At 40.9% G+C, this 20,818-nt stretch overlaps 1 protein-coding gene across 4 annotated transcripts in view; it reads left to right on the forward strand.

The window, feature by feature from the left end:
* The window catches only part of ERGIC2 (ERGIC and golgi 2), a 646,362-nt gene that overhangs the window by 258,375 nt on the left and 367,169 nt on the right, over positions 1 to 20,818 (forward strand). For all 4 annotated transcript variants that reach the window (XM_044088198.1, XM_044088197.1, XM_044088200.1 and 1 more), the window contains exon 9: positions 19,703 to 19,758. In XM_044088198.1, coding sequence (XP_043944133.1) covers positions 19,703 to 19,758 — 56 coding nt within the window. The remainder of the gene's footprint in view (positions 1 to 19,702; positions 19,759 to 20,818) is intronic.

The raw sequence follows: 20,818 nt of genomic DNA on the forward strand, positions 1-20,818 counted from the left end.
GAGAAGGTGTTAGTTGTTCCAACTCATTTCACAGATAACCCAGTTACTCCATGACATGGGGCAATAATGCTGTGGATACATTATACAGAGCAGCAGCTATGGGGTCACTTTTAAGGAGGTGTTTGGCGGAGAACTCAGACCCTACCAGACAATGTCAAAGTGGAGCTCCTGAGTGCCCCAGTGGAGCAAATTCTTAGACACGTTGAAGGAAAATGTTTTTAAGAAGCTGGAGGAAATTGGGAAGACTCACATTCTGGAATGGATTTTTTTCTCCTGTTAACCTAATAATAGTTGAAACTATCCTAAAAAAGCTGGCTTTTTTAAATAGAGGTAGAGGGAAAAACTGTGAAAAAACACAAAAGGAAATTTCCTATAGTACATTTTGGGATAATCTAACTGACTTCTTAAAGAAAAAAGTAACCTGTCACTGCCTTAAAGTATCTTAAGGCAACAACATTTGTAAACCAATTTCTTTTACCTCTTTATTCCATCAACATCACAAAATTAGTTCTCTGTACTCTAACTCCTGCAGAAATTCAAATCCTTCACTTCTTTCTTTTCTGTCCTATTTAAACCATGAAGGAAAGAAAAAAAAACAAGCAATCAGCAAGTTCTTTTACCTAGCAGGAATCTAGGTATCTGTGATCTTTATGCATATATAAATGCAACTCAAACAGAAGTGCAGTGTAACATATTCATGCAGCTGCATTTACTTGTTTGATTTGTTTTTGTTATATCCACTGTTTAGCACCTATATTTTTGCTACATTTTCTAGGTTGTGGCTGATACGGTTCTTTGAGGATCTGGCTATTACATGGATGCCAACAGAGTTGGCAAGACCAACATGGAAAGACTGAGTGCCCCACAAGACAGCAACTTTCCCAGTGAGCAACAAGGATTAGACATTGCTGCTCTCCCAGTGAGTACAGTGACTTATACTTGCTCATCCCTCTACCACCCCTCCAAATTCCACTTCAACCCCAAACTTTGCCTAAGCCCCTTGCATCAAACCACCAATTTCCAAAGGATAGAGGGCTTCTTTAGCCAGTTTTTGGAACCGTGGATATCTGTCATACAGGACCAGTGGGTGCTAGAGGTCTGGCACGGGAGTACAGATTGCACATCATAAGAAAGCCAAAGTTCACAGGTATTCCTCCTGTTCCAGTATACTGAGACATGTGATACAACACCTGGCTGCAGTGTCGGCGGTGAGGCCTGTAGAGTACCTAACATAGAAGAAGACACAGGCTACTGTTTCAGATTGGTCCTGATTTCATCAAAAGACAAACCATGGAGATTCATTTTAAACCTCTTAAAATTAAACAATTTCTGTAAGGTACCACAGTTCAACATCCTAACCGTGCAAGGTCTTAAACTACCTTTTCCTTTATGCTTACATGGTCACCCTGAACTTAAAGGATGCTTACTAACATATACCCACAGCCATTTCCTGAAATTTTAAGCAGGGGTTTACCAGTACCAGTAGAAACCATGTAATGCGAGGAATCTTACCTAGATAAAGTGAAAAGATTCTCTTATGTCCAGTAGATGGGAGAGGATGCCATAGATGCTCCAGTGTCCATGATTCTAAAATACCTGTCAGACATTTTTAAACGGTTAACCTCTGCCTCATTGAAAATGCAAGTCTTGACCATTTCAGCATGCTGGCATTGGGACCCCTCAGTCTCACCCTTACCTATGAAACAGTTTCTCAAGGAGGTTCTACACTTTTCCCCTTAAAAGGAGAGACTACACCATGGGATGTCACTTAAGTATTATGGAAACTTTTCATGGCCCACTTTAAGCTATCTGCTTCTAGTAACTGATCTAGAAAACTAACGTTCTAGTAGCAGTTGAGCAGGAGAATTTCAGAATCTGTGGCTAGGGAGCATGAAATGAATGCAAATGAGACTCTTGATATTTTTATTTGTTATTTTTTATATATTTTATTGCACTTCTAAGAGTAAATGCATTGACCCAATAAAACTGTTTACGCAAGTGTCTACATCAGTTCTTGTTGCATACCTTACTAAAATTCATTCATTAAACATACATAAACTGATCATAGAACACTTCGTAATGGCTTGGTAACATTTAGTTTTTTGCAAAATTTTGTTGAGCCAGGACTCATTGTATCTTTGATCATTGATAAAGATGTAGTGGACTCTCTCTGTGAAGCTGTCCTTGATCCTTGAAGCTGTTGAGTTCAGTTTTGATGGACTATGATTGGCAATTAAAGAAGCGAAACTAAACTCAACCAAACCAACTGCAGTTGTGTGCGTGTGTCTGCCTGCCTACCTTTCTGTGTGTGCATGTGTGCGAGTAGCTCTGCCCATGTGTGCGTGCATGTGTGTGTGTGAACACGTATGTAAAGATCTGTATGGGTGTGTGTACATATGACTGGGTTTGTATGTATGTGTGTGTGTGTGTATTTATTTATATATAATCATCAGCCCCTTTTCTCCCATTTTTTCTGCATGTGGTCAGGGTATCATGTTAACTGTTGCCAACTCTCTCAATTCAGTGCCGCACTTTTGCCTTCTTCAACACTCATACGTGATTGTCGCAGATCTTCTTTCACATAATCCATCCACCTCTTTGCTGGACATCCTCGCTTCCTCTTACCTTCATCCTAACTGTCCCTAATCTTCCTCACCAGATTGTCTTCTGCTTTTCTGCATGAGTGTCCAAACCACCATAATCTGTTCTCTTTGATCTTTTCTGCAATTGGAGCTACTTTGGCTACTGCTCTTATGTACTAATTTCTTCACCTGTCCCACAGTTTGCATCCTACCACCCTTCTCAGGCACTTATTTCCATCACCTGTAGCTTTTTCAACTGTTCTGTCTTTACTGCCCAGGTTTCTGTACCATACAGTAGTACTGGTTGCACCAATGTCTTGTACACCCTACCTTTTAGCTTCTTTGGCATTTTTCTGTCATAGACTACACCTGATGCTCTATGCCATTTGGCTGCAGCCCCTCTGATCCCAGCTTTGACTTCTTCATCCAGACTTCCCTTCTCAACCACCCCACCCAGATACTTGAAGCTGTTTACCTGTTCCATTATCTTCCCTTCAATCTCTGTTCTCAGCTTCTTCTGATTTCTCCAGTTTGCTGCATTTACCACCGTCTTATTTGTGCTTACTCTCATCTCATGTGCCTTGAGTTTTGCATTCCATTCTCCTATACTTTGCTGAAGTTCTTGCTCAGAGACTGCCTGTAATGCCACTTCATCTGCATACAGCAACTTTGTTGATTTAAAAATATAAACACAATGCACCAAGGTAACACACAATAACGTTTAATGAAAACAAAAAGTAAAAGACAGAGGTGAGCACTTTCGCGACAATAGTTGCTTCATCAGACAAAGATCAAGTGAATAGCACTGCTTAAATAGGTAAAAAAAACAATTATCTCATCAATTAATGATGTCATACACCAAAAGTTATTTAAAGAGACAGTTACAACATGAGCATAGTAATGGTATGAATAAGATATAAAATGCTGAATAAATACTGCATAAAATACATTTGCATATGCATAAAATGTAATATAATAAAGGTAACAATAAAAATAAAAACTGTCGATGTTTAAGGCGTCTAGCTTTCAAGAATGGAATCAAAGAGGTGGGTACCATTGAGGCCTGGGTATCTTTCTGCATTAAGTTTCAGTATCCATTTCTGTTCATGGCTCTCTGTAACATTTTCTATATCTCCACCTCTCAGATTTCTATATATGTGTTGCAAGACAAAGAATTTGAAGGAATGAGAAGAGTCTGTCCACATAACATGATTAGCAAGTGCATCTGTTTGTTTATTATTCCTAATGTCACGGATATGTTCTAAAATTCTGTCTTTAAAAAGCCTATTAGTTTTGCCAACGTAGAAGGCAGGACATTGCTGGCAAAAACAAAAGTAAATTGCGTCAGTAGTCTTGCAGTCTGAATATGTGTTGGAATGCCAACAGCTACGCCAACCTTGTCTTGGTTTGCTGGGAAGAAGTTAACATTCTATCTGACAAGAATCCTTTCTTAGGACAAGTACTATGGTATGTACATTTTGTAGACGATGTCTTCATGTTATGGAAAGGTAATGGTTTGGACTTTACCTCATTTTTACAATACCTACACACCACCACTGATTTTTTCAGATTTTCTCACCAGATCTCTGCCACTGACATCAACTTTCTTGATGTACACATTACTAGGTCTAGTTTAAATCATTTAAATAGTACTATTTATTTTAAACCAACCAGAAAGAATACACTTTTACATAAATCCAGCATGCACCCTAGACATATACCTAAGAATGTACTTAAAGGCCAAGTCTTTAGGACCTTAAGACTACATGATAAAGATGAGGATGCAGAGATTGCACTTAACAGTTTAAAATCTGATTTTCTGGAAAGGGGATGTTCTTCATCTCACATTGCTGCAGTCCTAACACTTGGGGTAGTCCGCTGTCCCAGTCGGCCCGAATACCAAAGTATAAGGCTGACGTCGGTCAAGGCGCATTTGTCTGACATCAGGACGTCAGGGTACAAATGCGCATGACCGACGTCATATCCTCAGTCTTTTTTGCCGCATGGTCCGATGCAGAAGCAGTATTGCGAGTGCAGGTTGGCGTTCTGAAATTTTCTGAAGTCGGAGTTTCAGACCGAATCAAAGTTGGCTAAGTACTCCGTTGGGGAATATTTTGGTTTTTTCTTGCCTCAGTATTTAACCGGATGTCAGAAAAAGTGAATAACTGTATTTCTTGTGGGAAACAGATACCTCATAGAGATTACCATACATTGTGTATAACTTGCTTAGGGCCTGAGCACGACGTTGTTGGCTGTCGCTCTTGTGCTAGATTTAACAAACGCACTATTAAGAGAAGATTAGATTGTGCCAGGTTAGTTTTGGGAAGCGTTGTAATTACAACATGCCGTCGGATGCTCCGGCCGCTTAGCTAAAAGCGCAAAGACAAAGCAGCGAAGCCTAGGGTAGAAGAACCGTCTGTCCCGGACGCCGGTTCTTTAGAGGGCTCGGTGGAGCCGGTGGTTCTACCAAGTTCCTTTGGATTCTCAGGGAGAGACTTTACTGTTACAAGATGTGTCCTCTCAGGAGGTAGGCCAGGCTGAAGGGGCTTCTCAGGTAGCTGTTCTCCCTCCCTTCCTAAGGTGGTTAGGCCCTCCCCTTCTGTTTCCAAGGCTCCTTCTAGAGGCCGGCCAGGGTTAACTTCAGTGGGGGTCTCCTAGTTCTTCAGGGTCTCTGCCTAAGAAACATATGCTTAAAATGGCAGAAGATTTGATTACTATGATTAGAGGTTCTTTACCCCCTGATAAGAGGCCTAGGGTGGAACCTGAGCTTGAGAGTTTTGAGCAGTGTTCGAGGCTTCTGAGTCTTGGCTGAAGACTTGCAGGAGTATCCTCCTTATTCTGATTCTGATGTAGATGACTCTACACCTTGCTTCTCCTCCTGAGGATTTTTCTTTTCAGAGACTCTTCATTCCATGAGGGAGCATTTTAAATGGGAAGGTCAAGATTTCTCTGATTCTAGGAAAAGGCTTAGGGAATTTTGTTTCTACCCCAGCATAGGCCTTTAGCTATACCTCCTGTTCTGGATGTGGTAGAGGATGTTTTGCAGAGGCTTCCCTGAACCCTGATTCTTTGCCTCCTGCCCCAGTTAAACCGGACAGGTATTATAGAGTGCCTGAAGCTCATAAGTATCTTTTAAGAGTCCTAGGGCAGACCCAGAAACTGTTTCTCAGGGCCTAAAGGGGTTAAGGCTTCTGTTGTTAAAAATCCTGTTCCTTCTGATAAAGAGGCAAGGGCTTTGGATAGATGGGGAAAAAGGTGTATACTTCTTCCACTTTAGCCATGAGGGCTTTGAATTGCCAGTTTCACATGTTGAAATACCAAAATTATCTCCTTTCTCAATTGAAGTCTAAGGTAGATGCTCTGGCGGAAGGTATTGAGTGTAAAGAGTTGCAGGATTTGGTTCATGTTTCTGAACAGGTGGGTAAGCATTCCTTGCAATGTGGTTTTGATGCTGTACAGGCCTCTTAGGGTGGCAGCCACTGGTTCTGTTCTTCGCAGGCACGCCTGGCTGAGGGATCAGAATTTAGCTGAACATGTAAAGACAAGGATTTTAGATGCTCCTTTACAATCTGATGTGTTGTTTGGTGCGCCTGTGGAAACAGTTTTAAAGAAAATGGAGGACAAGGCTAAGTCTATGCAGACTGTTAAAGATTTTTGCAGGTTCAGCCTCCAAAGTTTAGTAGAAATTGGCCTACTAAGGGGTGGACTTATCCTTCTTATGATTCTCAGTCTAGGGGTAGATCTAGGCGTGGTAGGGGCAGAGCTCAAGGTTCTTTTAGGCCTAGAACAGGCAGTTCGCCTGCCCAGTCTTCTGGTGAGGGCAGGGGTCAGTCCTTTCGTAAGCAGACCCAATGACTTGCCTTTTCAACTGCCAGAGCCTTCTCGTCTGGCAGCACCTTTGGGAGGAAGGCTGGCACTTTTCAAAGAAAATTGGAGTGTTATTACCCAAGACAGATGGGTATTGGATATCGCTCACCACGGTTACAGGTTTTATTTCCATACCTTGCCTCCATTCAAAGGCATGCCAGACATTCCTCCTATACAAAGAAAAGAGGCTCACAAGCAAATTTCTCTGTTGCTCCAGATAGGGGCCATTCAGCCGGTTCCTGTGCCAGAAAGGGGCCTAGGATTTTATTCTCGCCTGTTCCTAGTACCAAAAAGGGGAACACGTGGAGACCAATTTTGGATTTGTCTATCCTCAACACTTATTTGGACATTCCCAAGTTCAAAATGTTGGCGTTACAACAGCTTTTACCTCTGCTGGGCAAAGATCACTGGATGGTAACTTTAGATCTCAAGGAGGCTTACCTTCATGTGCCTATCAGACTCAGTTGCAGGAAGTATCTGCGTTTCGAGCTGGAAATTCACATTATCAGTTCTCTGCATTGCCCTTTGGCTTATCTACTGCCCAGAGTATTCACAAAGTTCTGGCTCAGTTGTAGCTTTTCAGGCTAAAAGGAATACAAATCTATCCTTACTTGGGCGACTGTCTGATTCTGGCTCAGGAAAAGGAAGCTTCTTCAGCATCTGGAATATGTGATAGCAGTGCTAAGATGCCTGGGGTATTCTGTGAGCGAAATAAAGTCCAGTCTAGTACCCTCTCAAGACATGTGCTTTCTGGGTATGAGACTGAATACAGCAGCCCAGATGGCCTTTTAACCCCGGACAAACAAAAGAGTCTATCCCTTTACTTCCATCAACTATCTCATCAGTCCGTGCTGACTGCAAGGACAGTCCTTCAAGCATTAGGGTTCATGGCATCTTGTATTCTGGTGCTTCCCAATGCCAAACTGCATATGAGGAAGCTGCAATGGTATCTGAAAAATGTATGGACACAGCACTGCCAGGATTTGGACACTGTCATTCCAATAATACCTTGCATTCAAAAGGAATTTTTGTGGTGGGCTCAGGAATGTCACCTAAACAAGGGACTCTCTGTGACCCGGCCAGAGGCGAGTCAGATTCTAACGACAGATGCCTCAGACATAGCTTGGGGAGCTCATCTGAATGGAAAGTGGATACAAGACAAGTGGCCTGCCAGACTACAGCATCTACATATCAACATGAAGGAGATGTTAGCAGTCCAGTTTGCATTAATGGCTTTCAAGGAGTTACTTCTTCCAGGGCAGGTGTTGATTCTAACAGACAACACTACTGTCATGTGGTACATCAACAAGCAAGGGAACACATTCTTATCCTCTATGCAGGCAAGCAATGATTTTGTGGGAGACTGCGCTCAGCTTGCAGCTAAATCTACAGGCAAGGTTTCTGCCAGGAGCACAGAACTCCTTAGCAGATGTGTTAAGCAGGCAAATCATGGATCCCCACAGTGGAAACTGGATCTTCATGTATTTCGACAATTGACAGTGTCCTGGGGAACTCCAGACATAGATCTGTTCGCTTCTCCACTAAACCACCAGCTGCCAAAATTTTGCAAAGGTTTCATCACACAGCTTGGAAAGTGGATGCTCTTTCGTTCAGTTGGGAAAATCTTCATGTGTATGCCTTTCCACCTCTGCCTCTCCTCCCAAAGGTACTCCTAAAGGTCAGACAAGACAAGCCAAGGATGATTTTGATAGCTCCAGATTGGCCTCGGCAACACTGGTACCCATTACTGAGGAATCTGGTAAGGAAGCCTCCATGGCCTTTACCTTTAATTCCACACCTTTTGTCTCAGAGGACGGTCATCTCCTCAATGTCAAGCTTCACTCTCTTCATCTAACAGCCTGGCATATTCTGTTTTGAACCACAGCAGGTCTCAACTTCCTCAACAAGTTTTGAATGTGATTATGGCAGCCAGAAGGCCTAGTACACGTAAAGTGTATGCAGAAAAATGGAAGAGATTTTTATTTTGGAGTGCAGCAAAGGATTTGGATGTTTCTGAGCCTAATTTGAGTGTGGCTCTTCAATATCTTACTGAGTTATTGGACAAAGGTTTGTCTTTCTCTTCCATTAAGATTCATGCTGCAGCAATTTCAGCTCACTATGATTGTGACCCACCATTGTTTTCTCATCCTTTGTTCAAGCAATTTCTTAGAGGGGCAAAGAATATAAGACCCCCGTAGAGCTCCTACTCCTGCTTGGGACCTCAATTTTGTGTTGGAGAAACTTACTCTACAACCTTTTGAGCCTCACTGCTGAATTGAAATACTTGTCATGGAAGACTGCTTTTTGTTGGCCATTACTTCTGCAAGAAGGGTTTCTGAATTGCAGGCCCTTATGGCGGTTGAGCTTTTGATTTTTCATAAGGATAGGGTATCATTACGCACTAATCCTTCATTTATGCCTAAGGTGGTTTCTAGTGTGGCTTTAAACCAAACTATTCATTTGCCTACTTTTTATGCAAATCCCCAAAATAAGGGGAAAAGATTTTGCACACTTTAGATGTACACAGGCAGTTGCGTTATTATTTAAGCAGGACTAGGGATTTTAGGCAGTCTCAGCAGTTGTTTGTTTCTTTTGCTTTGAGTTCCCAGGGCAAGCCTGTGTCAAAACAAACTATATCTAAGTGGATTGGGTTTTGCATTGCATTCTGTTATTCCCATCATGGCAAGGAGATTCCAGCTGGGATTAGGCCTCATTCCACGAGGGCTACTGCCACTTCAACAGCATTTCTAAGGGGTGGCAACTAAGGATATTTTGGAGGCAGCTACTTGGAGTTCAGTGCATACTTTCTCCAAGCATTACCACCTTCCTCTCTATTCTAAATCCAGGGCTGGTTTTGCCACTGCTGTGTTGCAGGGCATTTTGGCAGCTCCTGCTTCATTATAGTTTAGCCATCCTCCCTTACCTCTGCTTTGGGATTCTACCCAAGTGTTAGGACTGCAGCAATGTGAGATGAAGAACATAGTACAGTTTTGTACCTACCATAAATGTAGATGTTCAAGATCCACATTGCTGCAGTCCTTCCCCTCTGTGTTTAGGGGTGGTTGTGTGGGTGGGTTCTATTTTGTAAATTTGTATATATTGTACATATATTAGGTACAGGAGTGTTTGGTGTTTTTTGGTTTTGGCCTTATCTTTTTAGGGTCTTCTGACATCTGGGGCAAGAAAAGACTGAGGATATGACGTCGGTCATGCGCATTTGTACCCTGACGTCCTGATGTCAGACAAATGCGCCTTGACCGCTCTTTGGTATTCGGGCCGACTGGGACAGCGGACTACCCCAAGTGTTAGGACTGCAGCAATGTGGATCTTCGAACATCTACATTTATGGTAGGTACAAAACTGTACTTTACCATGATACTGACATTGATAAGACTATTTCCAATGCTTGGCAAATGAGACATACCAGATGTAGACCATACTTTCAATCTACTAGGAATGATTCTGCTGATAACAATGTCGTTCTGACTAGTAATGATTTTAGAGTTGTGTTCCAATTTGCTAGTAACATTAACCAATACACTGATGTTATTAGGAGACATTGGCATCTGTTACAAGAGGTCCCTAACCTTAATGCCACAATTGCCAATACTCCACGCTTTAGCTTTAGGAACAATAGGTCACTTAAACAGTATCTTTGCAACAGTGAACCACGCAGCACTACATGCATTTCCACCCGTCACAGCACTTTTCCATGTAGATCATGTAGTGCATGCCCATATATCTACAGTAAAAACATATATATTCATCCAGCCAGACATTTTAAACTACATTCCAACACTTATTCAGATTGCAAGTCTACTGACATCATTTACTTTTGTTTTTGCCAGCAATGTCCTGCCTTCTACGTTGGCAAAACTAATAGGCTTTTTAAAGACAGAATTTTAGAACATATCCATGACATTAGGAATAATAAGCAAACAAATGCACTTGCTAATCATGTTATGTGCACAGACTCTTCTCATTCCTTCAAATTCTTTGTCTTGCAACACATATATAGAAATCTGAGAGGTGGAGATATAGAAAATGTTAGAGAGAGCCACGAACAGAAATGGATACTGAAACTTAATGCAGAAAGATACCCAGGCCTCAATGTTACCACCTCTTTGATTCCATTCTTGAAAGCTAGATGCCTTAAACATTGACCATTTTTATTTTTATTGTTACCTTTATTATATTACATTTTATGCATATGCAAATGTATTTTATGCAGTATTTATTCAGCATTTTATATCTTATTCATACCATTACTATGCTCGTGTTGTAACTGTCTCTTTAAATAACTTTTGGTGTATGACATCATTAATTGATGAGATAATTGTTTTTTTACCTATTTAAGCAGTGCTATTCACTTGATCTTTGTCTGATGAAGCAACTATTGTTGCGAAAGCGCTCACCTCTGTCTTTTACTTTTTTGTTTTCATTAAACGTTATTGTGTGTTACCTTGGTGCATTGTGTTTATACTTATTTTTTTGCACCTTGGTTTTACCCGCAGCCGTTTCTTTTTTGTTTCAACTTTGTTGATTTGTCCCCTCCGACTTGTTTTCTAATGTAGTCCATCACCAGAATGAATACCAGTGGGCTCTGAGCTGAACCCTGGTGTACACCCACTGCCATTGGGAACCCCTCTGTGAGGCTGAACACTGTTTGTACTTGAGTTATTGGGTCCTTGTACGTAGCCTGCACTAATTCTACCAATGTTTCTGGGACTTTAAACCACTGTAGTATTGCCCAGATCAGCTTTTTTGGGACGTTGTCATATGCTTTCTCCAAGTCTAGGAATGCCCAGTTGGACTCTCTCCTCATCTCTAACTTCTTCACAAGTATCTGTCTCACTGCAAACATCGGGTCAATTGTACTACATCCTGAGCTGAATCCAAACTGCTCACCTCCCATCTTATGTTCTACTACTCTGCGTATCCGTTTATCAATCACCCTCACCAGAACTTTCTAGCAGTGTGATAGGAGTTTGATGCCTCTGTACCGCCCGCATTTGTGGATGTCCCCTTTGTTCTCGTACACTGGCACAAGTATGCTTATTCTCCAGTCATCTGGAATACGCCTTTCTTTCCACAGTGCTACGAGTACCCTCGGGAGCCATTTCTCCCCATCTCACTCAGCATCTTTATTATATCTGCTGTAACCTCATCTGAACCTGCTGCTTTCTCTGACTTCATTTTCCTTAGTGCTATTATTACTTCTTCTAGGGTGGGCTCCTCTTCTTCGCTCATCGTAGACTGTCTCTGGGACAGTACAACTTCTGTGGGGTTTTCTTCATTCAGAAGCTGCTGGAAATGCTCCTTCAGTCTGTCTTTGATGTCCTGTGGACTGGTGTGCAGGTTGTTGCTGGCATCCCTTATGAAGGGTGTCTGACTATCTTCTTTATCTTTCTGTCTTTGCCTTGCAACCTGATATAGTTTTTGTGCCACTTACTGAGTCACTTTCCAGAAGCTGGTAGAGTGCCTCTGATGCCCTGTTCTTTGCTATTGCAACTTCTTTCTTTGCCAACCAGTATTCCTTCCTAGCATGGTCAATTTTTTCTATCTCCCACTTCTTCCTGCACTCCTCCTTTCTTTTGATGACTTCCTGGACTTCTGCATTCCACCATCAACTTCCCTTATATACTTTATTTCCATACCTGGCTCAGCCACATATCTTTTCTGCTCAACTCCACCTGTTTCCTCCTCTTTTTGGGGTGCTAGAGCCATGAGTAATTTCTTGAACTGCTGTACGTTCTTTCCAGTCAACTTCCAGGTCTTCAGCCTGGTCTCTGTTGACCTCAGAGCCTTCTCTGACAACTGCTTGTGGCAACTCGTGGTTTCTGCTGTGGGCCACTGTTTCACGGGGGATGACTTTGCAATCATGGATTCTACCCCAGTGCCTTTTCCTTTCTAAGAGGGAAATCTACCCGAGTTGCATGTTGGCTACTCTTGTATGTGGACTTGTGACTGTCTGTCTCTCTTTCTGAATCATGTGTTGGGTACTATTAATCCATTTGCCAGGCAGAAGTCTAGAATGGCTTCTCCTCCTCTATTCCTATTGCCCCACCCATGTGGACCCAGCCAGTCCTCGTATCCTGTTCTGTCTGTTCTGATATGTGCATTTAAGTCACCCATTATCAACACCATTTCATGTTGTCCTGTTTTATCCAGTAGGTCCTGCAACTGCTGTCTGAATGCACTCTTTTCCACATTATCACAACTCTGCTGTGGAGCATAGGCTGAGATTATGAATACTGCTCTATCATTACACTGGAGTCTGATTGCCATGAGTCTGTCATTAATTCTGATGATATCCCTCCCTGCCTTCTGAAGCCTCTCTCACCACAATTCCTACAACATTTCTAGCCTGTCCCCCTCCTGAATAGTCGATTCTGGATCCCAAGTCAAGTGGCTTTGCTGCACTGCCCTTCCATCTTATGTCGTGGATACATAGGATGTCCAGCCTCCTCCGTATCATGTCATTCACTTCCAAGCTGCTTCCTGTCAGTGAACCTACATTAAGCATAGCAATTCTCTGTTCATGTCTGGCAGGTTGGTTGGTTTTACGTCCAGCTTTCGCTCAACAGAGCTATTGCTGGTAACCCAGGCTGAGCAACTAGACACCAGCTGTCCAGTAACTTATTGGCCCAGGGCTGCTGGGCATTATGGTGGGCACACACTGGCCAGTAGGGGCACATATACCCATCCCACCATTGGCATGGGTCCCTGACGTAGATCAGAGTAGGCCAGGTCCTCAACCCACTTATCACTGGTAACTACCCATGCCCATTTTGATGACATAAGTCAACATGACTGAACCACCTAGAGCCATATTTTACATCGTTGAGTGGCTAGGTCCGCCACGGCGTATAGTCTGTAATCCATGTCCTCCTGTCTTGAGGATACTGCGCACCACAGTAGATGCCCAAAGCGGTTGGTCTGTACAACTCTTGCCCTATAGGGCACCATGTAGAGTCTATGCTGCTGCCCACAACTCCATTCATTGGTGAGTTTAAGACATAAACACTCAACATGTTTTTTGGCATGGGAGGAACTCCATTGAGACACAGGGAAAACATGCAAACTCCTAACAGGCATTGGCCGGAGGTCAAAATCGAACCTTGTACCTTGTGCAAGAGAGGCAAATGTGTAGGTGTGTGTGTGTGTGTGTGTGTGTGTGTGTGTGTGTGTGTGTGTGTGTGTGTGTGTGTGTGTGTGTGTAAATCCCCTGTCAGATTATCGAAGTTTCAAAGCTTCAAAAGTGATATGGTCAGGTCCATATGATCGAAGTTTTGAAACTTCGAATGTTTTGAATGGATATTGCGTTACAGCACTAAATGGGAAATTTACCTTTTTCCACAGTGTAGTGTAATTTCAGAGTTGGTATATTTAATTAGCATGGTGTGGGGGGGGGGGGTGCAGGAGGCTGGCACTCCTGCAAAAAACATTAAAAATATTTTGTTTTTTATTTTATTTAATGTTCGAAGTTCAGAAACTTCGATCATATGGTATTGACTTCGGAACTTTAATAATCTAAGATAGATCCATATAGTTATGTTTCATCTCCTAAACCCCTTCTTACACTGATCAAGGGTATCACAAGGGTATTAACTTGTTACAGATTTGGGATGCATGGCTAGGCTTAAAAAGGCCCTTTTAAATATATATTTAAAATGCACATATGTCGGGCACTTGGCACAGAGTGTCAAGGATGTGAGCTGTAGTTCATGTGGTACAGGGATGTTTCTCTCTCAACCCTTATTTGCGTACTTTGTGATCGTGACCTTGAGAAAGTCATTTAACCTGACATTGCTCCTGGGATCACCTCTGAAAAAGCACTGTATACACATTGGACTATCTAGTTAACACATGGGTATTTATTTACACAGACACACACGTGTGTGTGTGTGTGTGTGTGTGTGTGTGTGTGTGTGTGTGTGTGTGTGTGTGTGTGTGTGTGTGTGTGTGTGTGTGTGTGTGTGCGCGTGTGCAGTGTATAAAATGTGTGTGTGCTTTGTCTAGCTGTAGTTGCTTTATAGTGTGTTCAGGAGTCATTGCTTTTAGTTGTGGACACTTTTTCTTTGCTTTATTTTTTTCTTTTTCTTTATATAATATATTTTAATACTGGGTGTATGCATAGACTTACAGTATAGAGTAATGTTTTTTGGTTAGTGTTTCATTTGTCACCATCAATGGATAGTGGTGAAGTACTCAGAAGCAGCAAGGTAGCATTTATAGTGTACTCATCTGTGGGTAGTGTACTGCAGGTGGACTCGAGTGGTAGTTGATGTGCACAGTAGTAGTTGATGTGCACAGTAATGGAAGGATGATAGTGGAGCTGTCTTTTTCTACTAGTTCAGATAGCTTTAACTTTTTTTTTCTTGAGAGTCTTTGTTACTTTGTTTTATTTCTGATTTTGGTAAGCAGTCGGTATTGCATGTTGATGATGTCATTTATTTGTTTAACATTTGTTAATTGGATAAGTTGACTCATCTGAGAACCATTTTCAGTCACAAACTGGGCCAATCAAGCAAATACAAATTAAAATTTTAATATTGAATGTATACCCACAAAACGTACAGAAACACATGAATTTGAACCATATGTTTACTGGTAGTTGACTAGAATAGAGCAGTATTTAATGTGTAATATAACTGTACAATAGCAAAAGTTTAGGCATGATACTTAGATGATAGGACCACCATTGGGAATAACAGAGCAGCAATTCCAAAGTCTACAGAGAATGGTAGTGGTCTGTACAGTGTGCAGACCAGAGAGGTGGTTGACGTGAGAAGGAATTAGAAAAGAAAATAAATGTAAGTTTAACTCCTGGTTATATTAAGTTCTTACCCCAATTTAAAATTATTAGTAGGTCAGTCTAATGAAGTTTATGCAGAATAAGGAAAATACAGCAGGAATATCAGGTCAAGTATTTATATCCAATATCTGTAAAAGACTTGTTGACAGCTGTTGTTTGAGCCTAAGTAGTAGTACATTTATGGCCATTGCACTTCAGGCTTCGACAGAAAGTGAAATGGTAAGGTCTTAGTTCAACCAAGACATTTGGAATTTGGGTTTCCACACATTTTTGAAAAGTGAGGTGTTCTCAAACAGGAGACATGATTTGTTCAGTGATATAAAGCAGGTGGTCGTGAGATATCTGCAGTGCTAAAACTTTGCCCGTTTCAGTTTTTAGCCTGGACCTAATTTCATTAGACAACTTTTGTGAAAACTGACTGCTTATTACCGTGAAGCTATTTCTAAGTAGTATAAAGGCACTCCGAAGTACTTTTCGTTGTTTGGAGTTGTTTCATATTGCCTTCAAAGACAAAAAGTGTCCTCTACATAAGAGGACACAATTGATTTGCCTGAGGTATAGTGAAAGGTTATTTAAGAAAAAGTGAAAAGAGAAGTGGCCTAAGAACTGAACCTTATGGGAACATCTCTCTTCTTGAAGTATGGGTGTTTTTAGGTATGGTGAGTGTGAGGGTATAGTTAGATAGATGGCTTTTAAGTCAATGCAGTACGTCATTTGAGAAACCTGTTTTGCTTAGTTTATGAAGCAGGAGGATGTGATCTACAGAACTGAACATCTTCCTAATATTGAGTAAGTTGACACCAGTGATTTTACCACACGCTGTACTTGAGTAGATGCAATCAGTAAGGGAGAAGATAGCTGTTGTAGTACTGTAATTAAAGTGAAAACTTTAACTGACCTTTTACTGGTTTTATTATTTTTTGTTTTCTATGCAGTTCGTGATGATTATTTTTCTTATAGTTTCGGTTGTTTACTTTTGAATGCTTTCCTTTTTTTTTAATTGACATATTTGTGTCTGTTATTTCTGTTGATGTGTTTTGTCTTAGTTTATTATTTTTTAACTAACTGTTTTTAATTAGTTGTTACTTTTTCTTTGGGCATATTTAAAATCTATTCTGTATTTTTTATATTCTAGGGATTCACTGGATACTTTTTCAGTTTTGGGGCATAGAATGCCATTTTTCTGTAATCTTGTCTCATGCATTTCTTTAGGATGTTATAGTTGTGTATAATTTATGGTACATTTTTTTTGGTGATTCCTTCTTGATATTGCCATAAAGTCTCTTTAACACTCCCACCAACACCTTCCACACAACAGGCCTCCCTAATACAGTATGCAGATGACTCCACACACATCTTGACAGTATGGCACACCTCAACAAAAAAAACTCAGCAAGCTTTAACAGCAACTGAAACATGGCTTTGTAAATTACAACTTAATGCTCAACCCTAAAAAAAAAAAAAAAAACAACAAATATTACTATTTTCTACAAACCCTTTCCCGTTAAAAAAAAAAGTCCTCTCTCTTGATACTACAGTCACTGAAGTCACTTCTCATAGCAGATTATTAGGGATGATGATCTTAAATTTGACGTGCATGTACAAAATTGCATAAGAAAAACTAATCAAAAAACTAGGGGTGCTTTATAGTGCCAAAAACGTCTCACAGACACAACTAAAGTTATATTTGCCACTACTTCTCTTCCCCACACTTCTTTATGGTGCTTCCATCCTTGCTAACCTATAGACATCACAAAAATCAAAACCTGAGCAATGCTAGAACAAAGTTACTAAGTTTGCAGCAATTACCCCTTTCAGAACCCACCGCTGTATAGCACTAAAAAGCCTAAATTGGTTAGAAATACCCCATCAGCTAACATGTACACAGTTTCTTACCACCTATAAAATTTGGCAGCATCCCTCTGCTTTTCCAACATTAAGTAACATTCTACATAACAGTGTTCCCAGACAGTCATTATAATCCAGTGACCAAAAAATCTCTCTGTCCACAGACTTGTCAAATCTGCTGGACATTGTCTGTTCTCATACCATGTTGCTAAGGCCTGTAACTCCTTACTCTATCCATCAGCTCAGTTTACCCCCCCACTTCATAACCATTCTGGAAGACTTCCTATCCGAAAGCTGGCGTTGCTCAAAACCTGGACAAGCTATATCCCTAAATGTGAAAAAAATACCTGTTCATACCGTACATCTCCATGCTCTCCCTTCTTGACAGGCATCCTTACTTTTATCAATTTCTGCCCCTTGGCTTTCTCTTTAAATATGCTATAAACCTGTTTTTCTCTGACTTCATATTGTAAATCATGTTTGTATTATGCTAACTTACCTTTAAATTTTCTATAAAATGGTTAGAATCTCCCTGACTATAAAGTGATTGTCATATAACTTGCATCTGTAGTTAACCAATGATCTGATGTTGTCATTTTCATTCATACCTCAACCTGTGGGTTCAGATCCGATCCTTCGATCTGACTCTACCATGCTAGGATCTGATTCTTCAGCTCCTCACTTACCCATAATGCCTCATTCCCCCAGAATACCTCAGATCTTATTGATGTGCATCGAAAACAGACTGGGATTGCTAATCTCTCGAGCTCCTTGTGGGTTTAGTGAGTTTTGTTTTCTTTTTCAGAGTTTCTTTCTGTCAAAAAGTTTCTCTTCTCTACCCCTTTACTACGCTTCCTTAAAAAAAGCTTTTATTAGTTCTTCTGTATGCGAGTACCACTTGTTACCATAGTTGGTATTTTCTTTTTTCATTTTTCCTTCCTTCCTTTCTTTTCAGAGATATATATAGCTTGTTCAAAGTAGCCAGCATGTCTGGCAAACGAGCTGGTTTTAAAAAATGCACTTCTTGAGGGCACAAAATTCCTTAATCTTATACCCACAGGTAGTGCGTTTACTGTCTTGGCCCTGTGCATCTGGAATCACCCTGCTTTATTTGCGCTGGGTTTAACCAGCGTGCCCTTAGTGACAGAAGAAAGAAACTCATTTTAAAAGGATGTATCATAACGTTCCATCTGTGTTGTCCATTTTCATTTTTCCTCAAACCCCCCCTTCCCCCTGTCCATTATTGAGAGACCTGATGGATATTCCTGTAGGAACCATGTTACAATTTGAGCTCCTGAACTTTATGCTCGCACTTTCTATCAGTTATTCGTAATCTGCATATAAATGTAGATGTACTGTAAATATGTTAGCAGCAAAATTGATCTGAGGTATTCTGGGGGAATGAGGCATTATGGGTAAGGGAGGAGCTTGAGAATTGGATCCTAGTACTATGGAAAACAGCCGATTCGGATCTGAGGATCGAATCCAAATCTACAGATTGAGGAAGAATGAAAATGGACAACACAGATGGAACATTATGGTGAGCACCTAACTTCTTTGGCATAATTATTTAAACTGTATTTGTTTTGTGTATTTTTAAAGACTGTAAAATTATTGTTCTTAAAATGTTTTGTAATACTTCAGAACTATTTTCCCTGGGCCTCTGCTGAAAATAGGTTCCTACCCAGTCAGACTTTCACGGTAATCTAATGTTAATAAAATAAAATATTACTGTGGTGAGTATTACTTCCCACTGAACTTGGGGTATAGTGCCTGTTTTACTTTTGTGCTGTGTGTGTATTGTTTAAGTCTAGCATGGTATTTAGCATGCTTTTATTATTGATGACACAATGGTTAGTGTTTGTGCCTCAGAATGCTTGGCTCTCTGTTTCTTTTCTTGGCTGGGTATGTTCTTTGTGGAGTCTACATATCTTTCCTCTTTGCCCTAATAGGGGTTTTTGCAACATGCTGTAGTTTCCTGTCATATTCTGAGATGTCTCATAGGTGAACTGTGAAATTCCAGATTGGTTCTAGGTGTGTGAATTGTGTGTATGTGGGTGTTGAGAGGCAAACTTTATACCAAGATTAGTTTTTGTGTCTATAGTGCATTGATTGACAGGACAAGCTTTGATTCTCCTGCAACCCTGAACTGAGTTAAGGTGGTAATTAGAGAATGCATGAATGAATGAATGATGGCTGGTGGTCTATAGCGTGTGTGTTTTGTGCTTGATTTTTTGTGTACTGCTTTGTATGTTGACAACTGGGTAACTACAGGCTTGCATCCTTAAAAGAATTGCCTGTCCATACATCCATGCATATAATTATGATAGAGAAAGAGAGAGACAGACACACATTCATAGCTTCATGAACCGTTGCATAAGGCATTTTGTTTTTTACTGATAATGTTGCTGTTTCAGGTTGTACTAATTCAGAAATCTAAATAAGCATATTAACAAAATGTGTTCAAATACAAATAAAACTATTAATAAAATGTGTTGTCAGTGATAGCAGTACTATTCTTTTAAATTATAATTTTGTGTATAGTATGAGGTTTTATTTACAAAAAATGTATACATTTTCCCTTTAGGGCTATTCCACATCCGCGTGGCCATGCACATTTGGCAGCTTTGGTTAGCCATGACTGTAAGTTCCATTTTATGTTTGTTTTAGCTTATGGTTCATTATTAAAGTTCTGTCATACAACATGCCTATTTTTCCATTTATAAAAGTTGTTTGAAATTCTGAGTCTGAAAGCATGTTTCTCACTAATATAATCAAGCAGATGTTCTTCGTGTTTCACTGTTGCAGTCATTACATTTGGGTAATCTGCTGGCAGGTTGCCCTCAGTCGGCCTGATTAACAAAGTCTTGGGTCCTGCGTTGGTTACTGTCTCTTCTTCCATGACGTCAGGTCATCCGGGGTATAAAGCATGCAGCCGACACCATTACATCAGTCTTTCTTGCCATGCCGTGCCCAAAGCAGAAGCAGTTCGCAAGTGCCGGTCGGCCGACTCCTGAACTTTTGTTTTCGAGTTTCAGAACTGAAGTCTTCAACTTAAAGCAAAGTATCCCATTGGGGAAACTCCTTACCGATGTCAGTAAAAGTTAATAATTGCATTACTTGTGGAAAGCAAATACCTCATAAAGATTTTCATTTGTACTGTATTCCTTGCGTAGGCCCTGACCTCGACGTACCTTGCTGTCAGTTTTGTGCTTTATTTAATCAGCGCACTATCCGTCGTCAGTACATTTTTGCCTCTAAATATTTTGGTTCTAGGTTTAATTATCCAGAAATTATGTCGGTTAGCCATCTGGCTACCGGGATTCCGAAAAAACACAAAGAAAAAGACAGAGACGGGCCGTCAAGGTCCAAAACTGTCGACGACTCTTCTCTTAACCCAGTTCGCCGGTACTCAGTGAGGCACTTTTGCAGCCCCTGATACCCACTGCTTCTGACTCTCAGGCCTCTACTGAGACCCATTCGGAGATGTTCTTCATTCCACATTGCTGCAGTCCTAACTATTGGGTAGTCCGCTGTCCAGTCGGCCCGAATACCAAAGTATATGGCTGACGTCGGTCAGGGCGCATTAGACTGACGTCAGTACGTCAGGGTACTAATGCGCATGACCGACGTCATATCCTCAGTCTTTTTTGCCGCATGGTCCGATGCAGAAGCAATTTTGCGAGTGCAGGTTGGCGTTCTG

Source organism: Protopterus annectens, chromosome 11.part0 (assembly GCF_019279795.1).
Source record: "Protopterus annectens isolate FY-2018-M chromosome 11.part0, PAN1.0, whole genome shotgun sequence".
Lineage (NCBI taxonomy): Eukaryota > Metazoa > Chordata > Ceratodontiformes > Protopteridae > Protopterus > Protopterus annectens.